At 45.6% G+C, this 27,023-nt stretch overlaps 1 protein-coding gene and 1 pseudogene across 1 annotated transcript; one reads left to right on the plus strand and one right to left on the minus strand.

Annotated features, from left to right (window-relative positions):
* Positions 1-598: 598 nt before the first annotated feature.
* LOC120688754 lies at positions 599-7,278 on the plus strand (annotated as a pseudogene).
* Positions 7,279-7,291: 13 nt separating this feature from the next.
* On the minus strand, positions 7,292-18,983 carry LOC120688755 (wall-associated receptor kinase 2-like). Its single transcript, XM_039971128.1, has 4 exons — positions 18,878-18,983; positions 16,929-17,813; positions 9,427-9,573; positions 7,292-8,871 (listed from the first exon to the last, which is right to left on the minus strand). Exons 1-4 carry the CDS (start codon positions 18,981-18,983, stop codon positions 7,709-7,711), a joined length of 2,301 nt encoding a protein of 766 aa, XP_039827062.1. The 3' UTR covers positions 7,292-7,708.
* Positions 18,984-27,023: the final 8,040 nt, after the last annotated feature.

Below are 27,023 nucleotides of genomic sequence, written 5' to 3' on the forward strand. Positions count from 1 at the left end.
CATCACCGAAGGAAGGTGTTGCAGATTCGCCAACATCGTCGCCAAATCTACGACCCCTGCACCCTCCCACGACGCTCAGGGACAGCAAAAGCACCGGCAGCCATCATAGATGCGCCACCGTAATCCTAACCTCACTATATAGCTAGCTATATACAAGGTAACTCAAATCCGCCGTCGATTCAACCAGCCTCCCTCCTCCTCCGACGCCGGCGAAGGCATCAGAGGCAAGGAAGACGGCGAATCGACGGAGGAACGCGATTTTGCCCTCTGGTCGCCGCTCTCTACTATGGAGATCTGAAGAGGTCGAGAGACGACTCCCGGCGGGTGGTGCTCCGGGTGGAAGACAGAGCCACCGATAGATTGGAGAGAAGATATTTACTGGCTTGTGAAATTGATGTGTTATACGGGCTGTTAACAGGCCAATCCTAAATATTGGGCCGGGCCGGGCCGCCCGACGTGCTTCACTGGCGGCCCAAGCACGGCACGCTGTACCGGGCCAGGCCGGCCCGAGCACAGTAACCATCGGGCCGTGCCGTGCTTGGGCCGGGCCAAAAAATCAGGTCTTGGGCCGGGCTATCATGAAGAGATCGCGAGGCGCATGGACGTCGATGGGAGGGGGATCCATTCGATGCTGCGCCGCACAGCCTACAAGGGCTTGAACGCCCTCCACGCCGCCGCCGGTGGGGAGGGCCTGCTGCCAATCTGCCGGTACCTGGTTGAGGAGGCCAAGATGGACGTCAAATAGCGTGACACCTTCACGGGTATAAACCAGTTAGTCAAATAACGTAATAGGTTTGCTTGTTGCATTTCACCAACTCTGGGTTGCCTCCAATTCGACAAAATTGTGTTCTTTTTTTTTGCAGGGAAGAACATGACACCCCTGCAGCATGCGGTGTTCAGTGGGAACCTTCCTGTTGTGCGGTACCTTCTTGATCATGGTGCTGATCTCCATCAAGAAGGGAGTCTGGAAGGTCACGATGGATTAACTGCCCTTCATACAGCTGCAATGAAAGGTATAAACACCAAACAAACTCCACTCATGTCTTCTTTCTTCTTCTGGTACACGCGCTGGCTACTTGTTCAGTCTTTATTGTCATCTACTTATCTTGTTTCCCCTTTTTGGTGGATATACCATGGAGCATAGGGAATTCCTCAGGAGACTCTTTAGTTGGATCTATATACAACTGCAGACGATGACATCATATTCAACAATTAACTAAGCAAGCTTATACCAAAACACAATTTCTGTAATTAGGTCGCTCTTGGGTAAATTCTGTAGTTCAAATACTATAGTTTTCTTCTTTGACGTATGTTGTCAAAAGCTAAGCTGTCCTGGTTCTAATCTTTTCATGCTCAACTGCTGTGATTGTTATATTATCGTTCAAGGAAAGAGTATTTTTTTGACATTAGTCTTTGTTTGCTCACAAAGTATTATTCGACTTAAGATTCCTATGCTTATTGCATCTGGGATTCTTGCCGTTTGTGTTGGCAGACCTTGTATTTATGATCAGTTTGTACCTTGTGTATCTTCTGCCAGGATATTGGTTTCTTAGGCTGCGTTTAGTTTGCAAAAAGTAGGGTGAAAATTTACTGTAGTATGTTTCGTTGTTACTTGACAAATAATGTCCAATCATGAACTAATTAGGCTTAAAAGATTCATCTCGTGCTAATCAGTTAGACTGTGTAATTAGTTATTTTTTTCAACTACATTTAATGTTTCATCATGCATGTGTCGAAAGATTTGATGTGACGGGTACTGTAGGAAAAATTTTGGGAACTAAACAGGGCCTTACCTTATTTTGACTTCAGCCAGTAAAACTAATAGATTATCCAAAAATAATTATTCCATGTACTATGAACTTATGATTGCCATAAGTTTTTCCTTATGGTCTTCTGTGAAGAGTGAGACTGTGAGAGTAAATTTGTCAATTGTAGCTGTTGGAACTTGGTTGCTGAAGTTTGGTTTGTTCATATATTCCTGCTTTAGTATGACCTTTGTTTTTCATGTGTTTCTTCAGGACGGTGTGCAATAGCAAAATTTCTGCTTTCTAGGGGAGCTTACGTTGATGGCAAATCATGCCATGCGACACCAGTACATCTTGCCGTTCTTGGAGGATATGATAGTACTCTGAAGATTTTGTTGGACCACAATGCAGATGTACTAGCTCTCTCTTTAATCTGTTGGCTTACAATACGAGCTGTATTCTTTATGTCATCCTGAAAGCATGAGGGCATGATATTTCATACCTCTAGTTCTACCTGCATGCTCAGTTCCCGGTAGCTGTTAATGTGTGATCCAGCTTGGGCATATGTGAGCGGTGACCCACATAGCAACAGCTGCTGAGAAATTAAAGGGAATTGACACATTAGCTTTACTAAAAAAAGATTTCATGATCTTGTCTATACTGGTTAATTAGTTTTTTTTCTTGTCTAGCCCAACAAGGAAGTAAACCTATCAACACCTTTGGTTGCAGCATTACACGCTCCTTCCTTGTCTTGTTTGAAACTATTTGTTTAATTAGTTTTTTTTTCTTGTCTAGCCCAACAAGGAAGTAAACCTATCAACACCTTTGGTTGCAGCATTACACGCTCCTTCCTTGTCTTGTTTGAAACTATTGATTCAGGTACAATATTCTTCTCAGCTTTGAGTCTTGTATTATATTTATGAACCGTCAATTTATATATGGAAACATCTCACTGTTTTGTCTTCTATACGTAAACTGGCAGGCTGGAGCTAAAGTGAATGGCATTGGTAATCCCTTGGCGTTTGCTGCACGTAAAGGCTTAACTGAGGCTATTAAGTGCTTGTTGGAGGCTGGTGCAAACCCCAACACTCCTGACATGGTGAGCCTTCTATCTTCTTTGTCACACCACACTATCACTGAGAGCTGCTTAACTGGAAATAGTTCTGGGTGATACTGCCTTGCGACACTGGTATATTACAATTACACAGTAGTTGCATTACATAGTTCCAGTAGAAAAAAAATGCTCACATAGCATTAGAAATTTTTCTGTGAAAGAAAATAGAAAGTGATGAAGACGTCTGTTTTTCCAAAAGGAAAATGGCACTACTTTTAAACGTTTGAGCACCAATTGAGTAACTGAGCTAGCTTAGGACTTTAGGTAAACTTTCAACATTTGTTACTGTTTGTGAATAGGCTTATGAAACTGGATTGGTATAGATGTTCAAGGCTTAAAGTAATCTGGTTCTGCTGTATTTTTAGATACTAGCAATTTAGGGTAATGAACATTCTTCTCCTTTTTCCAATTGTCCCCTTTTCAATTGTGTGTATTTATATCAATTGTGAGTAAAACTAATGAGCGTATTTTCAGTTGTTTTCACATACAAGCTTATTGACAATTTACCCTCGCTACTCGCCCACCCCCTTCATGCTGTGCCAAGTTTATTGGTCTGGAATCTGGATATATGCATAGTTATAACCTTCAGTACTACTTTGGTCCATTTTAATTTTCAATGGTGTCGTATCAAGGAAATTTGGGGTATGGCAAGAATTACTCATTGCAATCTGGACTAGTGATTTCTTTAGGCATCTATTCGGTGGCATTGCATAGTTTCATTAGGTCTCTTTGCGAGCATAATTATCCTTATTATTTTCTTGGAAGTGTCCTCTTCTCATTTTTATATTAAATGTCTTCTTGCGATACTCTGTTCAACAGTATGGTAGAATTCCAGTAGAGTAGAGTGGGCTGCTGTATATGGCACAAGTGAAGATGTTGAAATTCTGTTCCCATTCACTTCCCCAATTCAAGCTGTGACAAATTGGAGCGTTGATGGAATAATCAATCACATGAAACTGGAAAGAAAGCAACTAGAGGTATGCCACTGTAGCAATTCTTTTTATTTATGCACTTGGCTGTGCAATTTTAGTAATATTTATGTGTCAGGACTTGAAAAACAAATCAAGATTAACAATGCTAGCGTTCAAACACATTTGCATTGCTGCCTAATCTCTCTGTCTAGGTTTCGTCTAGGAAATTTGTTTAATTTGAATGCTTTCTTGGATAGCTTGTATTATTGGAATGCTCGTTCATTTAAGTTCAATTCATTTTCCCTGTAGAAAATAAATTTTATAAGTAGGATATATTCTAGCAAACCACTAATTTCCATGTTTAATTATTTTGCACAGTTGCACTGCAACAAGCAGGACTAGTGAACTTTGGGCAGACATGCATATTTTAGTTGCCATGTACTGCAATTAACTCTTTGGTTATTCTTTATTAAGATTACTGAAACTGGCTGTGGGAAGAATTTTAGACTTAGCTAGGCTGGTAGCAGTTGTCTGTTTACCATGAAATACTGGAAAAAAACTGGTGGTTACTAGCAGTTAAGATTTTTTTTGACACAAATGTGTACAAATAAATAAGTATGTAGCTGTTTAATGATTGTTCCTGTGTGTTACCAGCGGGCCAATATGGATGATTGGATTTCTAGGAATCACTGATATATGCCTAGTTTTTATACTCTTGATAGTTGATACCTACAAGGGTTTCTGGGAAATGGGAATCCTTTTAAGTTACTGTTTAACTGCTTATATCGTTTGGATCCATCTCTGACTCAAAAGTTGTTTAGGATGATGATTTTGTTGAAACAAGAAAGTCTGAATTGAAAAAACAGGGTGATGATGCATTTGGGAAGCAAGATTATAGAAATGCATCAGCATACTACACACAGGTATGTTGTACTAAACTTATATTAACATCAGCAGCATGAAAATTGTTAACTATTTTAGTGATTAGAGTTAGCATCTTCTTGTATACAGCTCATTGTGTTAACTGCAGTGTCAGCATCTCTTTGTGTACAGCTCATCGTGCTGACTGTAAAGTTTAGTTGCCTAGAGCTGTCTGTCTGTAAGAAGCTAAGAAACCATTTACTTCCTAAAATGCTTGAAACTAGAGAACCGATTGATACCTTGGTTGGTAGAGCCTCCATTTGAGAGACCACCCACCCGAGCTCAAGCCTAGTGCTAGTTGTTCCCCTAAAGGGTTCAATACTCCACTCTCTAAGGCAGCTAGGGGACATTTTTTGCCCCTTGGTCAAATTTTATACACTTGGAGGTAATTGCATCCATTCATAAACTTCATTTTGATGATATTGAGATAGTGTACATATGTATCTGTAAGGTTCCTAAATTATGGAGCATATACTAGTTGAAGCTTATAAATTGGAAGTCTAGATAGGCAATTAGTTTTAGCCATAGAGTATGGAGAGTAGTCTAAACGAGTCATCCATTCACCCAGTTTAATCTGATGGTGTTGAGATATTGGCATCTATCTGAGAGTTGCCTAAATTCTGTGGTAGATCCCAGTTTTCCTAATAAAGTACCTAAGCTAAGTTGATCTGTAAGTCTTTTGGGATCTTATAATATGCTCAGAAATGTTACCTCCCCGCTGTAAGACCTTGAATGGACAGCAGCTTCTATTGCGTTTTAATTTTTTAATCATCCTTGTTAAAGGTTTTCTTGAACATAATCATAGAACAAGAGCGTGGTATGTAATGGTATCTATTCAGCCGTATGTACTTTTTTGCGAATTGATCGAATCCCTAAAATACCCTTTGGTGTGGTCAATCAAACAGCTCACATTTTCTGAGTACCATGTGTGATGATACATCACAATCACCAAAGCATATTTCTTGGAAAAAGCAGTACCATGCACGCTCTTGTGTTCACAAAACTTGGTACTACTGGTAGAATTTGTTGTCCTCCATTTTTTGTTGTCTCACGATATCCACAAGTAAAATATTCTGAGATGGAAACCAGCAATCAACTAGCTTGGATAGCCTTGGGTTGGTCATGGAACACCACCTCTTTTAAGTAATTTCAGGAGGAGGTTGAGTGATGTGATGTATATTCCCGATGACCTCTTGCGTCTAGCTTTAGGGAGAAATTCTGTGAGGGAATCGCTCTTTGCTTCACATTATTTTATTTCAGCCCAGTCGTACCTAAGAAGCAAATGGCAAGTCTATGAGCTAACGTATGCAGCATTTCTGGAACGTGGCAACAGCAGTAACACCGTCACAGCTAATTTATGTTACTGCAGGCAATGAGGGTGGATCGTTATGATGCTGAATTGTTCGCAAACAGGAGTCTTTGCTGGTTCCGCAGAGGTGATGGGAGAAGGGCTTTGCGAGATGCAGTTAAATGCAAGATACTGCGGCCAAAGTGGGCAAAGGCCTACTTCCGATACGGACAAGCTCTGATGCTCATGAAGGTGCGACAAAACACCCTGGGTCCAGCTCCAGTGTCCAACTGAATTTGATATTTCATTGTCCCTTTCATCTCTCATATAAGTAATTTAACTGGCCATGCGCTTTTAATCGTGTTACTTAGGACTATGAAAAAGCATGTGACACAATCGCTGAAGGTTTAGAGCTGGACCCTCTGAACGATGAGCTCGATAAGCTATACTGGTAAGATAGTAGAGACCAGCCCATTGCTTCTTATGTTTCCTTGCAGCAACTGTAGGACTGCTACAACTAACAACGTTCTGTTTATTTGAATCCACCAACTATACGCCGTTTTCGAGTTTCTACTAATTGGCTTTAACCTTGTAGGGAGGCAATGGAACTGAAGAATGTCGGCAGTGAGCGGCTTAGAGAAAGCACACGTGAAAACTGGATCTCCATTTTCCCTTTTTTTCTTTTCTTGGGATGTTTTTGAGGTTTGGGTAGAAACACTCGGTGGTCAGTAGTTTGCAGCTAGAAACACTGTACGCAGCGGTATCAGGGTCTGCTGTACTCTGGAACAACAGCGCTTGGTGTTCTTCGTTGCCAGGTTGGGAAGCCTGCTGTGAGTGGCTGAATCACGATGTGTTCACCTATATATATGATGCTGGCTGGGAGCATCACACGACGTGAAGGATTTTTTTTCTGGGCTTCAGACCGAGTGTTCCCATGCTTGAATACTCTGCTACTTCTTTTGTCACTCTGCTGAGTTCCTGACGCCATCGGGAGTCATTTACTGTGCCCGGAGATCTTCAGATAACTTGTAGCTACCACGCACTTGGATTGCCTGGCGCCTGGATGATGCGCTGGACGCTCGGCGCGGGCATGCCAAGGCCTACTTGGATGATCCACTGAAAGAGCATTGCTGCTGACGATGTCTGCGCGGGGACGGGCGCAGATGACGACGCGTACAGCATCATCTCTGGCTTTCTCCACTCTCCACCCACCGTTCTGGGAGCACCCGGGCAAGAAGCTGGAGGTTCATGCACTGCTAGTGACTTGGTGATGTTCTCTTGACAGGTTTACATGCTTGAATAATCCAGAACCTATATAAGCATGCTAGATGATCAAGCATGCCAATTAACTCGTGATCATGTTAGTTGTCTAAAAACAAAAAGGAACATACAACAGGAACTACATCCATACATGAATCTGACATCTAAATAAAGGAGCATATGCATACTAGTGAAGAGAAGAAGAACATGACTTGAGATTTGAGAATATAAGAGCATGACAAAATTTAATCCTGGACATCCAAAATGATGCAGAGCGGCCTGAGGGCATGCCAAAGGCTAAACTTTGTTAATGCCCGTATGAAATGCATACCAACAACAAACAGAGCTGAGATTATTCCAAGAAATGCATCCCAATCACCACATGGCTCCTAAGCTGCCTCCCAAGCTGTATCTCCCTGCTCGAATATTGATTACATTCTCCGATGCTTTGCACTTCTTTGGATAACGGTCAATTCATCGCAACACCATCATCATCCTCGAATTCATCTCTTACCATATATCCTTTTTTGAAAGACATTACCATAGATCCTTTCTTCTTGGATACTTGAAGACCTTCGAGTGCATGTTCCACCTCTCGCATTGTAGGTCGGTCCTCAGCTCTTAAATTTATGCATGATGCTGCAAGTACGGAAACTTCTTGGACTTCTTTGCCACCTTCCTCTATAATTTGTGGATCCAATATTTGGGAAATATTCCCCTCTCTAAGAAGGCTCACAAAATGTGCAACAAGGCCTTCACCATCGGAGGTCAAATATGAAAATGGTTTCTTCCTGGTGAGCAACTCCACAAGAATGACACCGAAGCTAAAGACATCGCTTCTTTCAGTAAGACGGCCCGTGTAGAAGTACGAAGGGTCCAGATATCCAATAGTTCCTTGCACCTTTGTGGTTAACCCTGTGGAATCCACCGGAGCGTACCTTGAAGCTCCAAAGTCTGAAACCTTTGATGTCATAGCATCATCAAGAAGTATGTTGCTAGACTTGATATCTCTATGTATTACAGGGATTGAAACTGACCAGTGAAGATATGCAAGAGCTTTTGCGGTTTCAGTGGCAATCCTCAATCTACTGTCCCATGTTATAGAAGTTGGCCCTTCGACATGAAGATGGTAAAAAAGAGTTCCGTTGGAAATGAACTCATAAACCAATAATGGGACCTCAGTTTCCAAGCAACACCCTAAAAGTTTCACTATGTTCCTATGGTTTATCTGGGAGAGGATTGCTACCTCGTTTATGAACTCGTCGATTTCTTTCTGGACAGTTATTTTTGACTTTTTGATGGCTACTACTTGTAGGTCCGATAGAATCCCCTTGTACACGGTGCCATGCCCTCCACCACCAATCTCACGAGATTTGTCAAAGTTGTTTGTTGCCTTTTCGAGCTCATCCAGCGTGATGATCATCCTTTCAGCAATGTCGGCCCTTTGTGATACTAACTGATGCAACAACTGCCCACGATTTTGGCTGAAGAATTTTTGTTTCAACTTTCTAATCCTCCTATGTCTGATCTTTTTGGTAACAAATATTGCAGCAAGAAGCAAAAGTATAAGGCCTGCCCCGCTACCAAGACCTATACCAGCGCTGAAACCTGAAAGTGTGTGAAGGTATATTGCTGTCACTTCCATAGCCAAATCCTAGAGATGTGAAACGGAAAGAAAATATTCAAATGATAAAGATAAAATGGTAATGTTTGGTTGTCCTCATGCACATGTTTTTGAACTGAAATGATTGCATATATGTGGCGCCACGTTTGGAGCATTTGTGTACAACTGTGATACATGATTTAGTTCCACGATTACAAGTAGTATATATCTAGCTGACACGAGAGAGATCGCACCACATGGTAGTTAGAATCCACTATTATTAATTAATCTGAACATGTGTCAGTTTGTCTTAGCTGTTCCATTAACAATGTCAACTTCAGCCTCCGTCAGGATCGAAGGCCAGAGGTATATATAAAGAAAATCAACACGGAGGGAGATGAGATGAGGGGTATATATCTGTAAAATATTTTGTTGGTTTTGGCGCTGAGATTTGCGAACTCTACTTTGATGAGGTTCAAGAGACAAAAACACTAGATGATTTAAGTTGGCAAAAGTTACCGGTATGTGAGAAAACAAGCAGCAGTTGGTAATGTGTTTTGGGCAGGCAAATTAACGGTACTGACCTGTCAAAGCAGCCGGGGCGCAGCCACCTTTCTGAGTGTGGTCGCCATTGGTTCGTGGCGGGCACCGGCAGACGAACCGTCCCTCCGTGTTGGAGCAGTCGCCGAAGCAGCCATTGACCTCCGGCGGCAGCTTGCACTCGTTGATATCTGCATGATTTCGGGTCGATCGCACCCATTTGAAATTGAAACCGACGGAGGAAGAAGACTAAGTGTGTTGGTGATATGCCCAAGAGCCCATCATCACAATACGGTTTAAAGGCCCAAGAGGATATTGATCCAAGAGGGATTAGGGTTACTAATGGGCCTATGAGATAGAAGCCCATTAGTACGCCCTATATATACGAGGGAGGGGCTAGGGGGGCGACACCCCAGTGAGCCGCGCCACCTCCTAGTCGCCGCCCCTCCCTCTCTCTCTCGGCCGCCGCCCTTGCCGTGCGTGCGGTGCTAGCACACCGACGCCCGGCGTTTCATCCCCGTACGTGTGGACTCCGTGGAGGCGCTGCTGCGACTGCTGCGCTGATCGGCTGCTGGGATCAAGTACGAGGAGCTCGGTTCGTGGGACGTGATCGACTACTTCCTCTACATCGACGCGCGACTTCTTCCGCTGCGCTGTGCGTCTAGTGGTAACGATCTATGATCTTCTACTCGCAAGTATCTTGGGTATATGCGGTAGTGATGCTAGCGTAGCCTACCCGTTTCCCTACAGTGGTACCAGAGCCATCTTGCGTAGTTTTTGGTCTGGATCTTTTGCATATAGGTGATATGTTGTTGTAGTAGATTGGATCTATTACTTTTGCACGGTTTGATTAGATCAATTGGTCATAAGGGGTTAAAACTGGAGCGAGTTGATTGCGCGGCATATGACAAAAGATTAGTTTGTGTTCTTTCTCTGTTATGCATACGACATGTCCCTACCGGCTGGAATCACCATCGGGACTAACTGTGTGCATAGTCAGCAGATTGAACCAACAGATCAAGGTCATGTGTAGATGCAGTCTTCTCAAGTGCAAAGTTTGCACGGTCAAGGTGATTGACCTAGTGAAAATTGAGGCATTATGAATGGCTCGGACCGCCGTTGCTTTCTCGCTGTAGCGGCTTCTCAAGCGCTACTTTGGTAGAACACGTCGTACGCCTAACTTGTTTTTGCAGGGTGTGATGTGAATGGTATGGCCTCAATGTCATGTGATGATGTATGTGATGATTTGTGCGGCCTGCGTGTCGCAAGTTAACACAACCGGGTTGAGGTTGCACCATTATTGTATAACGACCTGCGTGTCGACTTGTGATGTTTGAATCCTCATGTAATTATTTCACTAGCTATTAGATGTAGTAGCTTAGTATCTTTTCATGGAGGCTTCAATCATGATGGCGATGATGATCACCACAAGACAGAACGGATGGCAATGGAGGTCACCTTGGAGCCATGGCGATGGTGCCCATTGTGATGCAAGAGGCCATACTATTCACAATATAATATGATTATATGCTTGTGATATTTATTTTCCTGTCATACTATTCTTTCATGCTTTTACATATGGTGGATGCTTTAATCATGATAGAATAGCTTCCCTCAGAAAAGGTTGAGTTTTTGATGCCTTTTACCAATAGCTGCACCTATAAATTTTGATCGTTGTGTGGTAGGTTTACCAAAGTAGAGTACCCTCAGCTATCACTTTTGTATAGGGTGGATGTCGGACATTCACAAGCATAGTATTGGTTTACTCAGCAAAGCTATCAAAACAGTTTTGGGCTTTAAGGCATAGGGTTGGGGCCGGGGCATTGGATGCCACCCAACAAACAAGAGTCGCATAGAGATGTGATTAGTAATTTATCACTTACCTGTATCACTACTTTTCTAGCCGTGATGCTAAAGCTCACTAGAATTTTAGTGATTATGGATCTTGAACCACTATATGTCATTAGAGGGAAGATGACTTTGATATAGTAGGTTGTCTTTTGTTAAGTCAGTTAATGAAAGTCTTTACATAAACTTAGTGCTGAAATCTTGCTTTACTTTAATGTTGTAGATCATGTCTGCCAGTAACAATTCCGCTTTCAATTTGCGTTCTGTTCTTGAGAAAGAAAAGTTGAATGGAACAAACTTTATTGATTGGTACCGCAACCTGAGAATTGTTCTCAGGCAAGAGAAAAAGGAGTATGTTCTTGAGCAGCCATATCCTGATGATCTCCCTGACAATGCAACTGCTGCTGATCGCAGAGCTTATGAGAAGCACTGCAATGACTCACTTGATGTCAGCTGTCTGATGCTCGTCACCATGTCCCCTGATCTGCAGAAGCAGTATGAGCATGCGGATGCTCATACCATGATCGAGGGGCTGCGTGGGATGTTTCAGAACCAAGCCAGGACTGAGAGGTTCAATATCTCAAAATCCTTGTTTGCGTGCAAGCTGGCAGAAGGTAGCCCAGTCAGTCCTCATGTGATCAAAATGATTGGTTACATTGAGACTTTGGATAGACTTGGTTCTGAACTTCACCAAGACTTGGCTACTGATGTTATTCTCCAGTCGCTCCCGGCGAGTTATGAGCCTTTTATCATGAACTTTCAGATGAATGGCTTGGATAAAACATTGAGTGAGTTGCATGGGATGCTAAAAATAGCAGAGGAGAGCATTAAGAAGAATCCCAATCATGTGATGATGATTCAGAAGGGGAACAAAAAGAGGAAGCGTTGGACGCCTCCTAATCCCAAAGGTAAAGGCAAGGAAAAGAGTTCCGGTGGTGAGTCCTCAGGCTCTAAGCTAAAGCCAGCACCTAAGGCCAAATCTGGCCCTACTTCTGAAGATGAATGCTTCCACTGTCATGAAAAGGGACATTGGTCTAGGAACTGCAAGAAGTACTTGGAAGAAAAGAAGAAGAAGAAGGGAAGTGAGACTTCCACTTCAGGTATAAATGTTATAGAAATAAATATTGCATTATCTTCTAGTGAATCATGGGTATTTGATACTGGATCGATGATTCACACTTGCAAATCATTGCAGGGTCTAAGTGAGACTAGAAGATTTGCAAGAGGCGAGTTGGACGTTCGGGTCGGCAATGGCGCAAAGGTTGCGGTGTTGGCGGTCGGCACCTACCACTTGTCTCTACCCTCCGGATTAGTTTTGGAATTAAATAATTGTTATTGCATTCCTGCTTTGAGCAAGAACATTATTTCTTCTTCGTGTTTGGAAGAAGTTGGTGATTTTAAGATTGTAATTGAGAACAAACGTTGTTCTATCTTTTGCAATGGTATTTTTTATGCTCATTGTCCATTGGTGAATGGATTATATGTTCTTGATCTTGAGGATAAATCTGTCTGTAACATTAATACTAAGAGGCTTAGACCAAATGATTTGAATCCCACTTTTATTTGGCATTGTCGCTTAGGTCATATAAATGAGAAGCGCATTGAACAACTCCATAAAGATGGATTGTTAAGCTCATTTGATTTTGAATCATTTGACACATGTGAGTCTTGTTTGTTTGGAAAGATGACCAAAGCGCCTTTCACTGGTCAGAGTGAGAGGGCGAGTGACTTGTTGGGACTTGTACATACCGATGTATGTGGACCAATGAGCTCAATAGCCAGAGGTGGTTTTCAGTACTTCATTACTTTCACTGATGACTTTAGTAGATATGGCTATATCTACTTAATGAGGCACAAGTCTGAATCATTTGAAAAGTTCAAAGAATTTCAGAATGAAGTACAAAATCAATTAGGCAAGACAATTAAATTTCTGCGATCTGATCGTGGAGGATAATATTTGAGCCTTGAATTTGGTGATCATTTGAAGCAATGTGGAATTGTTCCGCAGCTAACTCCGCCCGGAACGCCTCAATGGAATGGGGTTCCGAACAGAGGAACCGAACCTTGTTGGACATGGTTAGGTCCATGATGAGCCAAGCTGATCTTCCATTGTCATTTTGGGGTTATGCTCTTGAAACTGCTGCGTTCACACTGAATAGGGTTCCAAGTAAGTCTGTTGAGAAGACACCATATGAGATATGGACTGGGAAGCGTCCCGGATTATCTTTTCTCAAAGTTTGGGGATGTGAGGCTTATGTCAAACGTTTGATGTCAGATAAGCTCACTCCAAAGTCAGACAAATGTTTCTTTGTGGGGTATCCTAGGGAAACCAAAGGATATTATTTTTACAATAAGGCGGAAGGCAAAATGTTTGTCGCTCGCAATGGTGTTTTCTTAGAAAAGGAGTTTCTCTCAAAAGGATTTAGTGGGAGCAAGGTGCAACTTGAAGAAATTCAGGAAACACCCGAAACTGTTTCAGCACCCACTGAAGATCCACGGGATGTGCAAGATGTTGCACAACCCGTAGTTGAGGCACCAGCCCCACGAAGGTCTATAAGGGCACGTCGCGCTACTGACAAGCTCAACCTCCTTATTACGGAGGAGCGCCATGTATTATTGATGGAAAATGATGAGCCCTTAACCTACAAAGAAGCAATGATGGGACCCGACTCCGACAAATGGCTTGAAGCCATGGAATCCGAGTTAAAATCCATGCATGATAATCAAGTTTGGAACTTGGTCGATCAGATTGACAGTGTAAGACCTGTCGACTGTAAGTGGATTTTTAAGAAAAAATTAGACATGGATGGAAATGTTCACATCTATAAGGCACGATTGGTGGCGAAAGGTTTCCGACAAATTCAAGGTGTTGACTATGAAGAAACCTTTTCGCCCGTCGCAATGCTAAAGTCTGTTCGGATTCTCCTAGCAATTGCCGCATATTATGACTATGAGATATGGCAAATGGATGTCAAAACCGCTTTTCTTAATGGACATCTAAGTGAGGATGTGTATATGACACAGCCTGAAGGTTTTGTCGATCCTAAAAATGCTGGGAAAATATGTAAGCTTCAGAGGTCCATCTATGGATTGAAGCAAGCATCTCGGAGTTGGAATATTCGTTTTGATGAAGTAATCAAAGGGTTTGGCTTCATCAAGAATGAAGATGAGCCTTGTGTTTACAAAAAGGCTAGTGGGAGCGCACTTGTGTTTCTGGTCCTATATGTGGATGACATATTACTGATCGGAAATGATATTCCAATGCTTGAAGCCGTTAAAACCTCATTGAAAAAGAGTTTTTCGATGAAGGATTTAGGAGAGGCGGCTTATATTCTGGGTATTAGGATCTATAGAGATAGATCAAAAAGGCTAATTGGATTGAGCCAAGACACGTACATTGACAAGATATTGAATCGGTTCAATATGCAAGATTCCAAGAAAGGTTTCTTGCCAATGTCACATGGCATTACTCTAAGCAAGAGTCAGTGTGCTACGACACCTGATGAGCAAAAGAGGATGAGTACGATTCCTTATGCTTCAGCCATAGGGTCGATCATGTATGCTATGCTTTGCACGCGCCCAGATGTTTTTGCTCTAAGTGTTACGAGCAGGTATCAGTCAGATTTCGGTGAACCTCACTGGACAATTGTAAAGAGTATCCTTAAGTACTTGAGAATAACTAAGGATATGTTCCTAATATTTGGAGGCGAAGATGAGCTCCTTGTAAAGGGTTACACCGATGCTAGTTTTCAAACAGACAAAGATGACTCCAAATCGCAATCCGGTTTTGTTTTCTGCCTCAATGGTGGGGCAGTGAGCTGGAAGAGTTCCAAGCAAGATACGGTGGCTGATTCGACGACAGAGGCCGAGTATATTGCAGCTTCCGAAGCTGTAAAAGAAGCTGTTTGGATCAGAAAGTTTGTTTCTGACTTGGGTGTTGTTCCTAGTGCGTCCAGTCCAGTGGACCTCTATTGTGATAATAGTGGTGTCGTTGCACTAGCAAAGGAGCCTAGAACAACTAAGAAGTCCAGACATATACTGCGAAAGTATCACCTCATCCGTAACTTTGTTGAGAGAGGTGATGTGAAGGTTTGCAAGGTGCACACGGATTCAAACGTTGCTGATCCGTTGACGAAGCCTCTCCCACAACCAAAGCATGAGGCGCACATGAGATCTATGGGTATTAGATACTTACATCAGTGATTCTAGTGTGCGTGGGAGATTTTGTGTCATGAGTATGTTTATGTAATGATAAATAATTGTTATTTGTTCCATGGATGATTATTTTACATTGATTATCAAGTATGTGACTTGTTCGTGAAACTCTTTGTTGAAAATGATATGATTCTAAATTATCCCTAGTTTATGTCGTTGTGTGGGACAACAACGACGTTGAGACTAGCACATGCATTAATTGATGATCATGTTTCACGGATCATGGATATGGAGATATCGGATTAATGATGTGGACACATGTTGGTGAACATGGTGTTGGATTGACCCACTCCAAGACAATGTTGGGATTGTTATTTTGTATGTGCCATCAGTTGTTCTTGAGTGTTATACCTACTGAATCCTTAGACCTGAGATCGCCATTGTTTCTCACTGTGTGTAGTGGTGCATCTTGGGGCTGCTAAACGCTACTCCGTGACTGGGTAGTTACAAAAGCAGCTTACAGGTATGTCATGAAACATGGAATGGGATGTGAGCGGATCAAGATGGAATTTGCCCCTCCTAGATAACGGGAGAGATATCTCTGGGCCCCTCGAGATAGTTGGATTTGAAAGTGCATGGCCATGCCAAAGTGATTAAAGAGTTAATCATGATGACTAAAGGTTAGTTATGAATAGAATCCACTATTAGATCGAGAGAATGGTCGAGCTATCACAAAGGTGGCACGCATCTCGCTTTGAGCTTGACTGGTATCATGTGGCAAAGGGATCGGTGTATGAGTATATCTAAGGTTCGGCCGATATGATCTTTATGTGTATTTGTGAGTCACTATGCCCTGCTAGGTGCCGCTATTGACTTGTGATTTGGAAATGATTTTCGATCACGACCACCTACACATGAACCTAACGGGTCACACACTTAAGGGGTTTGGAATGTTGGAAAGCTTGCCTGTATGATTGTCTCTAGTGCAAGTGGGAGATTGTTGGTGATATGCCCAAGAGCCCATCATCACAATACGGTTTAAAGGCCCAAGAGGATATTGATCCAAGAGGGATTAGGGTTACTAATGGGCCTATGAGATAGAAGCCCATTAGTACGCCCTATATATACGAGGGAGGGGTTAGGGGGGCGACACCCCAGTGAGCCGCGCCACCTCCTAGCCGCCGCCCCTCCCTCTCTCTCTCGGCCGCCGCCCTTGCCGTGCGTACGGTGCTAGCACACCGATGCCCGGCGTTTCATCCCCGTACGTGTGGACTCCGTGGAGGCGCTGCTGCGCTGATCGGCTGCTGGGATCAAGTACGAGGAGCTCGGTTCGTGGGACGTGATCGACTACTTCCTCTACATCGACGCGCGACTTCTTCCGCTGCGCTGTGCGTCTAGTGGTAACAATCTATGATCTTCTACTCGCAAGTATCTTGGGTATATGCGGTAGTGATGCTAGCGTAGTCTACCCGTTTCCCTACAAAATGCCCGCTATGTGGAGTGGTATTGGAGTAGCGCGTCAGTAACCAGTAGTAACAATCACCTTGGCATCCGCCGTCGAGGTAAGGGTTGCCGTCGTAGCCCTCTCGGCACTGGCACGAGTAGTCGCCGTTGCCGTTGGTCGTGCACTCGCTGTTGGCGCTCCTGCAGAGCCTCTGGGCCACCGCCGGCGAGCACGCCGGCCCGGGGTACCTGTCGTCGGGCGGGGCTACGTTGGTGACCGTCCACTGCAGGACGAGGGGGACCTCAATCGCGGCGGCGTCCGGCCTCTGGCTCCCGCCTGGGGGCCCCACCAGCTGGTCGGCCACCGGGCTCTGGTCGAACCACCCCTTCTCGGCGACGAGCACGAAGGGCTCCAGCCGGAGGAGGTCCTGCCGGCGGTCGTCGCCGCCCCGGAGCCAGCTGACCTGCACGCCCTCGGGCCTGCTGTAGTTCATGGTGACGGGCGCCTGGCAGCAGCCCAGGCCGGAGCAGAACTTGCCGGCCGGCTGCCTGATGTCGCCCTTGCTGGTGCCGTCGTCGGAGGAGCACAAGGAGGCGCAGCCGCTGATGATGTTGGAGTACTCGTCGAGGTCCCCGACCAGCACCGCCACCACGTTGCAGCCGGAGAGGACGAGCTCGTTGCGGTCCGACAGCGTGTAGCCGCTGTAGCCGCCCGTGAAGCTGCGCCCGAACGTGACGTTCCGGCCGGAGGTGACGTTGGCGACGGCGCCGCGGCGAACCACGCGGACGGCGGTGTTCCGGAGGGAGACGTCCACGACCTCGAGGGTGCCGTCGCCGAGGAGCAGCCGCGGCGGCGCGCCGGGGCGGCTGGCGGTGTCGTCGGCGCAGGTGAGGTTGAAGCCCGGCCAGGAGCAGCGCGGCGGGCCCAGGCCGAAGGGGTACGGCACCAGCACGTCGCCGCACGTGGTCGTGCAGTTCGGCAGCCCTACCGGCGCAGGGGCCACCAGCGGCAGCGGGGCGTCGTCCGCCGCCGCCGCGCGCTGTGTCGACGCCACCGCCATCGCCACCACCGCCGCAGCCACTAGTAGCACCGCTGCTGCCATGGTTTCTTGCTAATTTGCCTAGTGCCTAGTGCTAGGAGTACTAGTTTAGTGACGCGCGATCTGCTCCTGCTACAGATAGAGCAGGTATTATAAAAGGCTGAAAGAATATAAGGTGGAAGCAAATTATAAATTTACAGTTGGTTTTAACATAAGAACTAAAAATTTTTGAGAAAGAAATAAATGGGTCATATATTAATGATGAAGAACTAACTAGTATACGAATAAACCGAGAGGTTGAGACATGGGCTGCAAGAATTCTTGCAAACACAATGGAGAATGGACTGAGAGGTGGGCTACGAGTGGGCTGAAAAAATTCTTGTTGCAGCCAGCATCTAGCTATATTATTAACTTGCTCTAATGCAAATGCGGGTATATCCGCGTGGGTGTGACCATGTTGGAGGAACCTACATCTCATCTCACCAAACACGCTACCCAGCCATGAGACTTGATATCCTTAACTATTTTATATCAAAATGAAAAAAATGTCAAAAATAAGAAGAAGAAACAACCTCTTTTTAGTACGGATCGGATCAGATCAAGGAAACTAGACCTTGTTTAGGCCGGGAAGACAAAAGAAAAAAATAATTGGAGAACTCCATTTATTTCGCAAAAAGCGTACTATATATCAAGGTCCATACATCAATCTGTACAAATGTAAATTAATACTCCCTCCGTTCTAAATTATAAATCATTTCAAAAATTTTGGAGAGTCAAACTATCTCAAAGTTTGACCAAAATTATAGAAAAAAACACAAAAATTTATGCAAATAGATATACTATGAGAATATAATTAATAAAGAATCTAATGATACTTAATTGGTATCGTAAATGTTATCATGTTGTTGTATAAATTTGATCAAACTTAAAAATTTTTGATTCTCCAAATTTTTTGAAATGGCTTATAATTTAGAACGGAGGGAGTATAAGCTAACCTCCTATGGTATACCTTCGGCGACAGAGCGCAGGAGGAGACGCGCCACCGTCCGGCAGACGCGCCGAGCCAACGCGGCGGCGCACGTCCTCCGGTAGCCGCTCCGATCCGCCAGGTGCATCAGCTTGCTCGATCAGACTGATTGATCTGGCAACTGGCAACGCTCTCGTGCAAGATTGCATGGCTCTGGCATTGGATTCCTTCGTCTGGATTCGTATCCGAGTTTAATGAGCGGCTGTCCCTGTCCCTGTCCCTGATCGGATTGGGTGTTTCAGTTTCTTTGCTCAAGCGCCAATGGCTCGGCGCCTCAGCTGCCAACTGTGTTCAAGATCAGCCGCACGGCCACCGCAGGCGACATCTCTGAAATCAGCGCGACGCCGGGCGCCGGTAAAGCAGAGACCGTGGTGACGATGAATCACGAGGCTACTTCTTTGAGTTGATCCTGTACCGTATTGACCAGAGAGCCTCAATAAAATCCTAAAAGAAATTGAAAATTGGCATTTTTCGTTCGAACCGTTTTGTTTTTACTGGAACTCGCAAAATTTTCTGGTGAAACAACGATCTTTTGTTCGAATCTGAATCCAAACCTGCAGCTAAAATTTTGTAAGGGGTCCTCTCCTAGGTGCGCCCAAAATTCTTTTCGGGCAGCTACAATAAATGCCTAAAGCATAACGCAGTTCGTCAGCCTATTTTCATTTCCACAACTCAACCTTTTCAACAGAATAGTAATATGAAAGCACTAAAACGATCGCACGAAACTGGAGCGCAGCCGCAGCATGCCAAATGAATGAAACATAATTACTGCATGACTTGTGGGCTTGTGGGTGGCAACACTGGCATGCTTACAGTTACAGGTTACAATCTAGCTAGCCAGGATGAATTTAACGACGAAGGATTGCACATATATACTCCATGGGCTTACATTGATGGCACTCATATGATTACTCGATTAAACTTACCCTTTGCTTTTATTGGATTTCACTGAAGTGTTGGAGGGAACCAAAATACTTGTTTAGATTGACAAAAAGTTTAGAATAGCTAATCCTAGTTTTTCTCTAGCATGAGCTGATCGGCATTATTTCCCCTCTCTCCGACCAGCATGCAGTGGCAGGTGCAAGCCCACCCTTTGCTTCAACCTAGTACCATGGTTGTTCCTGCGCAGACTGGCTAGGCAAGGCATTGCGCGATCGCCAGGAGGAAGCTAAGTGTGGCGTGACAGCAGCGTCGGCAAGATGCGTTGGCGCTGAGACTGGACACCCTTGACATCACCGCCTTTACCAACAAGGAGATGGGGTGGCGGCGGTATGAAGTTCTTCGACGATTGCAGCAGCCATAATGACTCATTTGCCAATAATTGACACCTTGAGAAATGAACATGCTGCCTAGCTACTTAATTGAGAAATGATGTTTTTTGCTACTTAATTTCCTCATTTGCCAATAATTGACACCTTAGGCAGGAAATATTTACTTTAGAACCACAAAAAAATCATAGTAGATTTGACTTGAAGTACTCTTCTAATCCCACACAGCTCATTTGGATTTTGGAAATGTATTGTACGATAGTGGTTGTCAAAACCATCGAGTATTCATCTTCTGTACAACTTTTACAGTACATCATTTTCTTCTGTAGTACTTCATTTTCTTCTGCACAACTTTTGCATTGTCGAACGGAACACTATGCAAAATCATCACACGTACTCCCACAGCATGATAAATGAATGAAAAAACAGTTTTCTTGATGACTTGCAGCAATGCTTGGCCACAGGCCGGAGAGCTACGATGAATTTAGGACTCCCGCGATTTGCTCTTGCCAGAGCTAGCTATATTATAATGCATACGCGTGGTCACATTGGAGGAATCTATTAAGCATCTCATCTCACCAAACACGCTAGCATGGTGAGATAATGACATTGGGTTTTCACCCGCCACATCAGACATGAAAGGCCGACATCCAAATCGTTGGCCTCCGACAGGAGCCTCGTGCTAGAGATGCTCGATGAAATGACGCCAATAGCACCATCAACATCGTTCCAAGGAGGGATGGGCTTTCACCCGTATCCCAGCCAACAACATCACCACTGCGATGTCGCCATACGTCCGAGCAAACAATTGCCGGCACCCGCCATCAGGAAGCCGCCAACACATAGCGGCACGGGGTTGACCAGCCGCCGCCAAAAGCCAAAGCCGGGCCCTTGCCGCGTCAAATACGTCGCCGCTCCAGCAGACCGTGGCAGTCGCGAACACCGACGCAACTGGACCATGCCGCACCGACCGCCGCAATGAAACTGGCCGAGCCAGACGCGGACATTGGCGCCACCGCAGTGAAGAGGGTTGGTCGCCGCCCATGCCGAGCAATATCAAGCACCGGCCGCCGGCGTCGCCATAGCCGAGTCAAGCAAGCGCCCGACGCACACACAGCCGAATTCTGGCCCTACCGCCGCCGCCGGGGATCGGCCTCAGGCTACTGTTGATGGACATTATTTCACGTTTTGATTGTCAATTTCTCGGAAATAAATTGATCTCTTACACTATGTTCTATGTATATTTTATTTAATTCTAATAAGTTCCACAAGTATTGGATGAATTGTGCCTGTAGGAGATCATAGTCCAAAGATGGTCGAAAACGGAGAAAATCCAGGCCACTCGGCCTCAACCGTGCTGGCCGGCCTGACACCTCAACATACAGGGGTACACCCTTGTTACAGGAGCAACGTGACATGCTCACAATGCCTCTGAACCGGGAAATCACCTCTAATTTAGTCGGTGGATCCGGAAGACATGTGGATCAAGTAGAGGACCCACAAGTTAGCGCCCAGATCTGTAAACGTGGAAGTTACCCAACTCAGAGGCAATGTGGAGCGTTGATCTTCAAAGTCGGTGAAACGGAGGGCCAACAGGCCCCGGGACCAGGCCGCCCGGCCTCCCCCGGGCCGTCCGACCTGAGATTCCAACATCCGAGGAAAATACCCAACTTTCCGACCTCCTGGAGTTAATCAGAGACGTCCAAGCGAAGTCGGTGTACACGTGGTGCTAGAGCCAGGATGATCGGCCTAGGCCAGGCTGCCCAGCCCCACACTGCAGCCTCCGGAGCTCCCCTTTCGCGTGAAGTTCAAACCAAGTCAGGGGTAGCGTACTCTTGCAGCGATTACTCGTTTACCGACATCTGGCCACTATAAATAGGACCCCATTCATCACTTGTAAACACACACCAAAGGAGTTCTCTTCACTCTCTCATTTCTAGAGTAGGATTAGTAGTTGGGAGTTACAGTCGAGTCGATCTTGTCTTGGGGATTCGGAGTCGTCATCGGAGCTCGGTATAAACTCTTGTATCTTTTTCTTTGACTTTATCAATATAAGTAATCTTTTTTATTTACTTGAGTCAGCTTTACTTTTCACAAGTCGTTTATCTTTTCAAGTACTAGCAATTGTCTGCGGAAGTAGTTTACTTCTAGTTCAGTTTAAGTTATCCCTCTTGTTTGTCGGAGCTTGTCTTATGGGTTTTCTCGCCCGGACTAGTGAACTCAAATTAGTTCGCTAGGTTGAGGGGGATTTCTGTTGAAGGCCTCAACAGAAATCCTAGTACCGAGAGCAGATGTAGTGTCTGACTCAGTGTTAGCTAGGAGTTTGTAACATCCCGAAAATTTGCCCAAATAAATCACCCGCTAAAAATATTATTTTCAAAACCTTTTTCAACGCTGAGCTCAAATCACTACAAAATTATTTTCCGCACGAGCTCCCAATCTCCCAAAATCATGTCCCGGCAATCCGCCGTCTCGACACCAGTACCAATCGCCGTCCTATCCCCTTTCCCTTTCTCTCGTTCCGCGTGCTCGTCGCTGACCGGCCGAACGCCGCAGCGCGCGCGTGGCCGACCGCCGCCGCGAATCCCGCCGACAGCTCTCTCTTTCTCTCGCTCCATTTTTCTTTTTCCCTTTTTCTTTTTCCCTTTTCTTTTCCGCCTCCTTTCCTTTCTCCTTCTCCCTCTTCTCCTCCTTTCCCTCACGCGTTGCACGAGCAGAGCTCGGTACGCCGGCCCCCTTGCGCCGAGCCCCTCCCTGGGCGTCGCCTCCCCCGCTTGCGGCTGCTGCTCGCCCGTTCCGCCCTCTGCGCGCGTCGTACCCCCCTTGCCCACCTCGGCGCTCGCGCCCGCCCCGACGAGCCACGGCGAAGCAGAGCCGGCCGCGCACACGGTGCCCCGCCATTGGCTGCCGCCCCTCCCACTTGCGCCGCCCCTCCGTCCTCTCGTCCTCTCGCCGTCGCGTCCGCGCCACAGCACCACGCTATAGGACGCCCAGCAAGTGGCCGAGCAAGCCCCACTATTGACGGTGCTTAAGTGCCATTTTCACCAATCAACTATACTCAATAATAAAGAAAACTGCATGCCTTACTCGCATATTTGTATCACTAACCTTGCTCCACAGTTGTTTTTGAGTTTTGTACATTTCAGATGAGCAGGAGCGGAATAAGACGAAAACACGCAGTAGACGCCATACAACTACGCAAAATATCGCATCTGGCGTCACCCACTTACAAGGAGGGCCCATCTGGCCGAGCAAACGGGCGCGCCACGCATAATGCATACAAGGAAAGATATCAGGGCCCACATGTCAGCCTGCCAGAGAAGGATAAGGACGAGAGGCGGCCAGGTGGGGCCGGCCGACCCCCTGGGTCGGCCGAACCTGGCCGGCCTCCCGTCCAGGTGCATTTCGAGGAGTCGGCCCCAAGTCTCCTGATTACCTTCCATACGTGCATTTGGCGGGAACCGACCTCCACTAGTATAAATAGGGCCCCCTCTCACCCCTCACACACACACACACTTCATTCCATTCTCTCCAAGAAGGCTTTCCTCTCTCTTGCTCTCTTAGCTAGGTAGTGGAGCTTGGCTAGTTCTCTTTAGCGAGCAGGTCGTACTCGGGGTCGTTGAGCAATCCTCGGCTCCTGGTATGGCTTTGTATCCGACTTGTCAGACTTCTATTCATAATATAGAGTTCTGCCATGGTTGCTTTACTATCTTGATAGTTTATCAATCCATGCTTAGATCGTTCATAAGTTATGCTACGATCTTGGTTAGGCCAGATGATCCGGGTACGGATAGATGTTCGTTGTGCTTTCGGGCTTGCTCTAGTGTTTTACTCGTCCATCCGAAGGGTGGGAGACCTGGGGGTACTAGAGTAGTGACTTCATACACGAGCGTGGTGCTCGGGTATGTGGGATCCTTCGGATATGACCGTGCTCCACGGTGTGACTGGGGTAGACGACAGGTGGTGACAGCCCTGTCCGTCCGGTGTAACAGCAGGTGTTGCGTTTAGAGTACTCCCCGACGTTCGGGTTCGGTGTAGGAGTTCATTCAAAGAGGTAACGAGACTGGATGTACTCCGGTGCGGGACCTTCTCCCCGCTATCCCATTTTTCTGGCACATGCAGTCCTAACCATGATCTAACATAATCCCAGCTTTGGATAGAAGCACTAGGACACCTAACCTAGCCTATGCTCCAGCTGACTTGACGTAGGATAGAGTAGTCCTTTGTTTTATAGTTTCTCTCATTTATTCCTTCCTCTTGGAGTGTGGATGTGTGCTGTGTCGCATTTCCCTTGCTTATTCTTTATCTGTACTTACCCCTGTTAGAGTATTGCCTATTGCTTGAGGCACAATGTCATGGTTAATGTTGAGTACAATACATTTGCCACTGCCGTCCTTTGAGACACAAATAAATGACGATACCCTTACTATATCCGTGCACTTGCGAATCCATCTGTAATCGTATTAATTATACCACGAGAGTGGCACCCCTTGGGTGCAATTGCTAGGATGGGTTCGACGCCCTCATTCCTAGTGATTGCACTAAGGACTGCCAACAGGCTTTTCTGGCACTGTTGCTAAGGATTAACCATTCCTAGTGATTGCGCTAAGAAATGTCAACACCCACCTCCATTAATCGCCGTCCTTGAGCTCGCCGGCCACCACCGTCGCGCCCCCCTCTTCCCCACCATGCCTCGGGCTATAAATAGGCCCTCGTGCAGCCGTCAAGCACCACAAGCTCACCCGCCACCTCCAGCCCTCCCCCCCATGCCCGCAGCGCCGCCACCACCACCATCTCCGGCGACCTCCACCGCCCACCGCGGGCACGCCTCCACGGGCCGCCTCTACTCGAGACAGGTAGGGGAATAGAACCCCCTAGCCCCCCTCTCTATTTCCCCCTCCTCCATGGCCGGCGCCCCCCTCCCCCTCCTCTGTTCTTCCTGTGTCGACAGGTAGAAGAAAGGGGGCAATTTTTGTCTTGAGCCCCCTGTTCTTCCCCCTTTTCTTTTAAGAGCCCTCCCACTCTCTCTATTTTCCTTTTTAAAGAAAACCCCCTCTATCTTTGATAATTCCAATCTACCCTTCCACTTTACAAAATAATTATGAATAGGTCCTAGCCATTTCCAGAGTGACCCAAAATGTTCCCAATAATTATAATTAAGTGTAACACCCGGTTTATAAAAGAACATAAACCGAGCAATCATATACGTGCCAGGATCAAGTCACACGTATATACAACAGAATGAACAGTATATCATAGCACATATCACGTAAAAAGACATAATAAAGCGAATACGAATGTTATTTATTACAATAATGACAAAATGTCTGATACAGTGGAAGCGAAGCACAAAATACGAAAAAGCTCTCCGAAGCTGAAGCAGGGCGCCACAGGGACGTCGACTGGGAGACGAAGCACCTAGAAGTCCTCGTAGTCCTGGTAGCGCTGGACGAACTCCCTCGTGTCGGCAGGAACTGAGCAGCAGTAGCGAAGCCAAGAGGAAAAAGTAGAGAAGAGGCAAGAGTGAGTACACAACTTGTACTCAACAAGTATAACACAAACTATGAAGCTCTAGGCTGGCTGACTCAACTGCATTAGCTTTTAAGTGTTGGCAAAATTTTATTAGATCTATTTACTACGAGTTGATGAATTACCGTTAACCCAGTTACATAGTAATTAATCAAGTTTAATCATGTAACTACTTCCTTAGGTGAGATGACTAGCGACTCACTACGAGGCCTTTAAAAAGAATCTCGTTGGTAAGGCGTAACCGCGAGAGTTAGATCGGCGACGATGGGGCCCACCTCCGGGGGTACAAGCACAGGAGCGCAATCCAAGCACAGACCAAGCCGGAGGAGCAGGGACCATTGAAGCTTACTACTCTTGCCCCGCAGGTAAGTTACTCCAAACCAAAAAGATCTAATTATTACGCCAAGTCTATCCCATTCTAGCCTTGTGGTAGCGCTGTTGTCCCAGGTTGTCGCTCTATGAACCGGTCCTTATGGAGAGTGGCCAACCAAGCACTAAGCACCGTGCTGGCCCCCTAAACCATGTTTCTACAAAAACATCTTTTAACGAGACGTGAGCCACTCATCCACACAGAGGGCCACTCTCAGAATTAAGTTCAAGTAAACCATTAATCAAATTAATTAAAAAGGACCAGAGTGTGTTATAGCGCAGCAACCTAGCACAACTAACCAAAAAATGCAACCCAAAGGTATATTTAAAGGATACAAACTGGCTAGGAAATCCTTAAAGGCATACAGTATTAAAATGCAGTATGAAATTGTAATTAAAAGTGATAGGTTGTTCATGTTACACTTGCCTTCCTCGTACTGCTCCTGCTGCTGCTCAAAGTGCTCCGAAGACGGCTGCTCCGGGTACTGGTACTGAGGCTCCTCAGATGGATCAACGTCTACTCACGAACACATGGCCAAAACAATGCACAACGATAAGCATACAAGCAAACTCTAACAAAAAGTTAAAGAACAGTACAACAATACATAAAAACAGCGCCCAAAACTACTCTAGAACTATTCTACGCGTTACAACGATCGCGTGGATATAAAGAACGCTAAAAACGGAGCTAAAACACATTTTCTAGGCTAAAAACAAGTCCTAGGGGCTTATTTGTAAGAAAACTGAAGTTCCAGGGGGTTTTCTGCTAAAACCGAGGGCTAAAACATAAATAAACATTAAATCTAAGGGCTGACGTGCAAAAACACAAGGCCTGGACTGCGGGTGCTAATTCTAGGAAGATCAGGGGTGTTCTTGCAAAGTTTTGGGCCGATCCGTAATTACTTTTCAAAAGAAAAGGACCGCGGGTTGATATCTAAGAAAGGGAGGGGCTCTTTAACAAA

Source organism: Panicum virgatum, chromosome 9N, assembly GCF_016808335.1.
Source record: "Panicum virgatum strain AP13 chromosome 9N, P.virgatum_v5, whole genome shotgun sequence".
Classification (NCBI taxonomy): Eukaryota; Viridiplantae; Streptophyta; class Magnoliopsida; order Poales; family Poaceae; genus Panicum; species Panicum virgatum.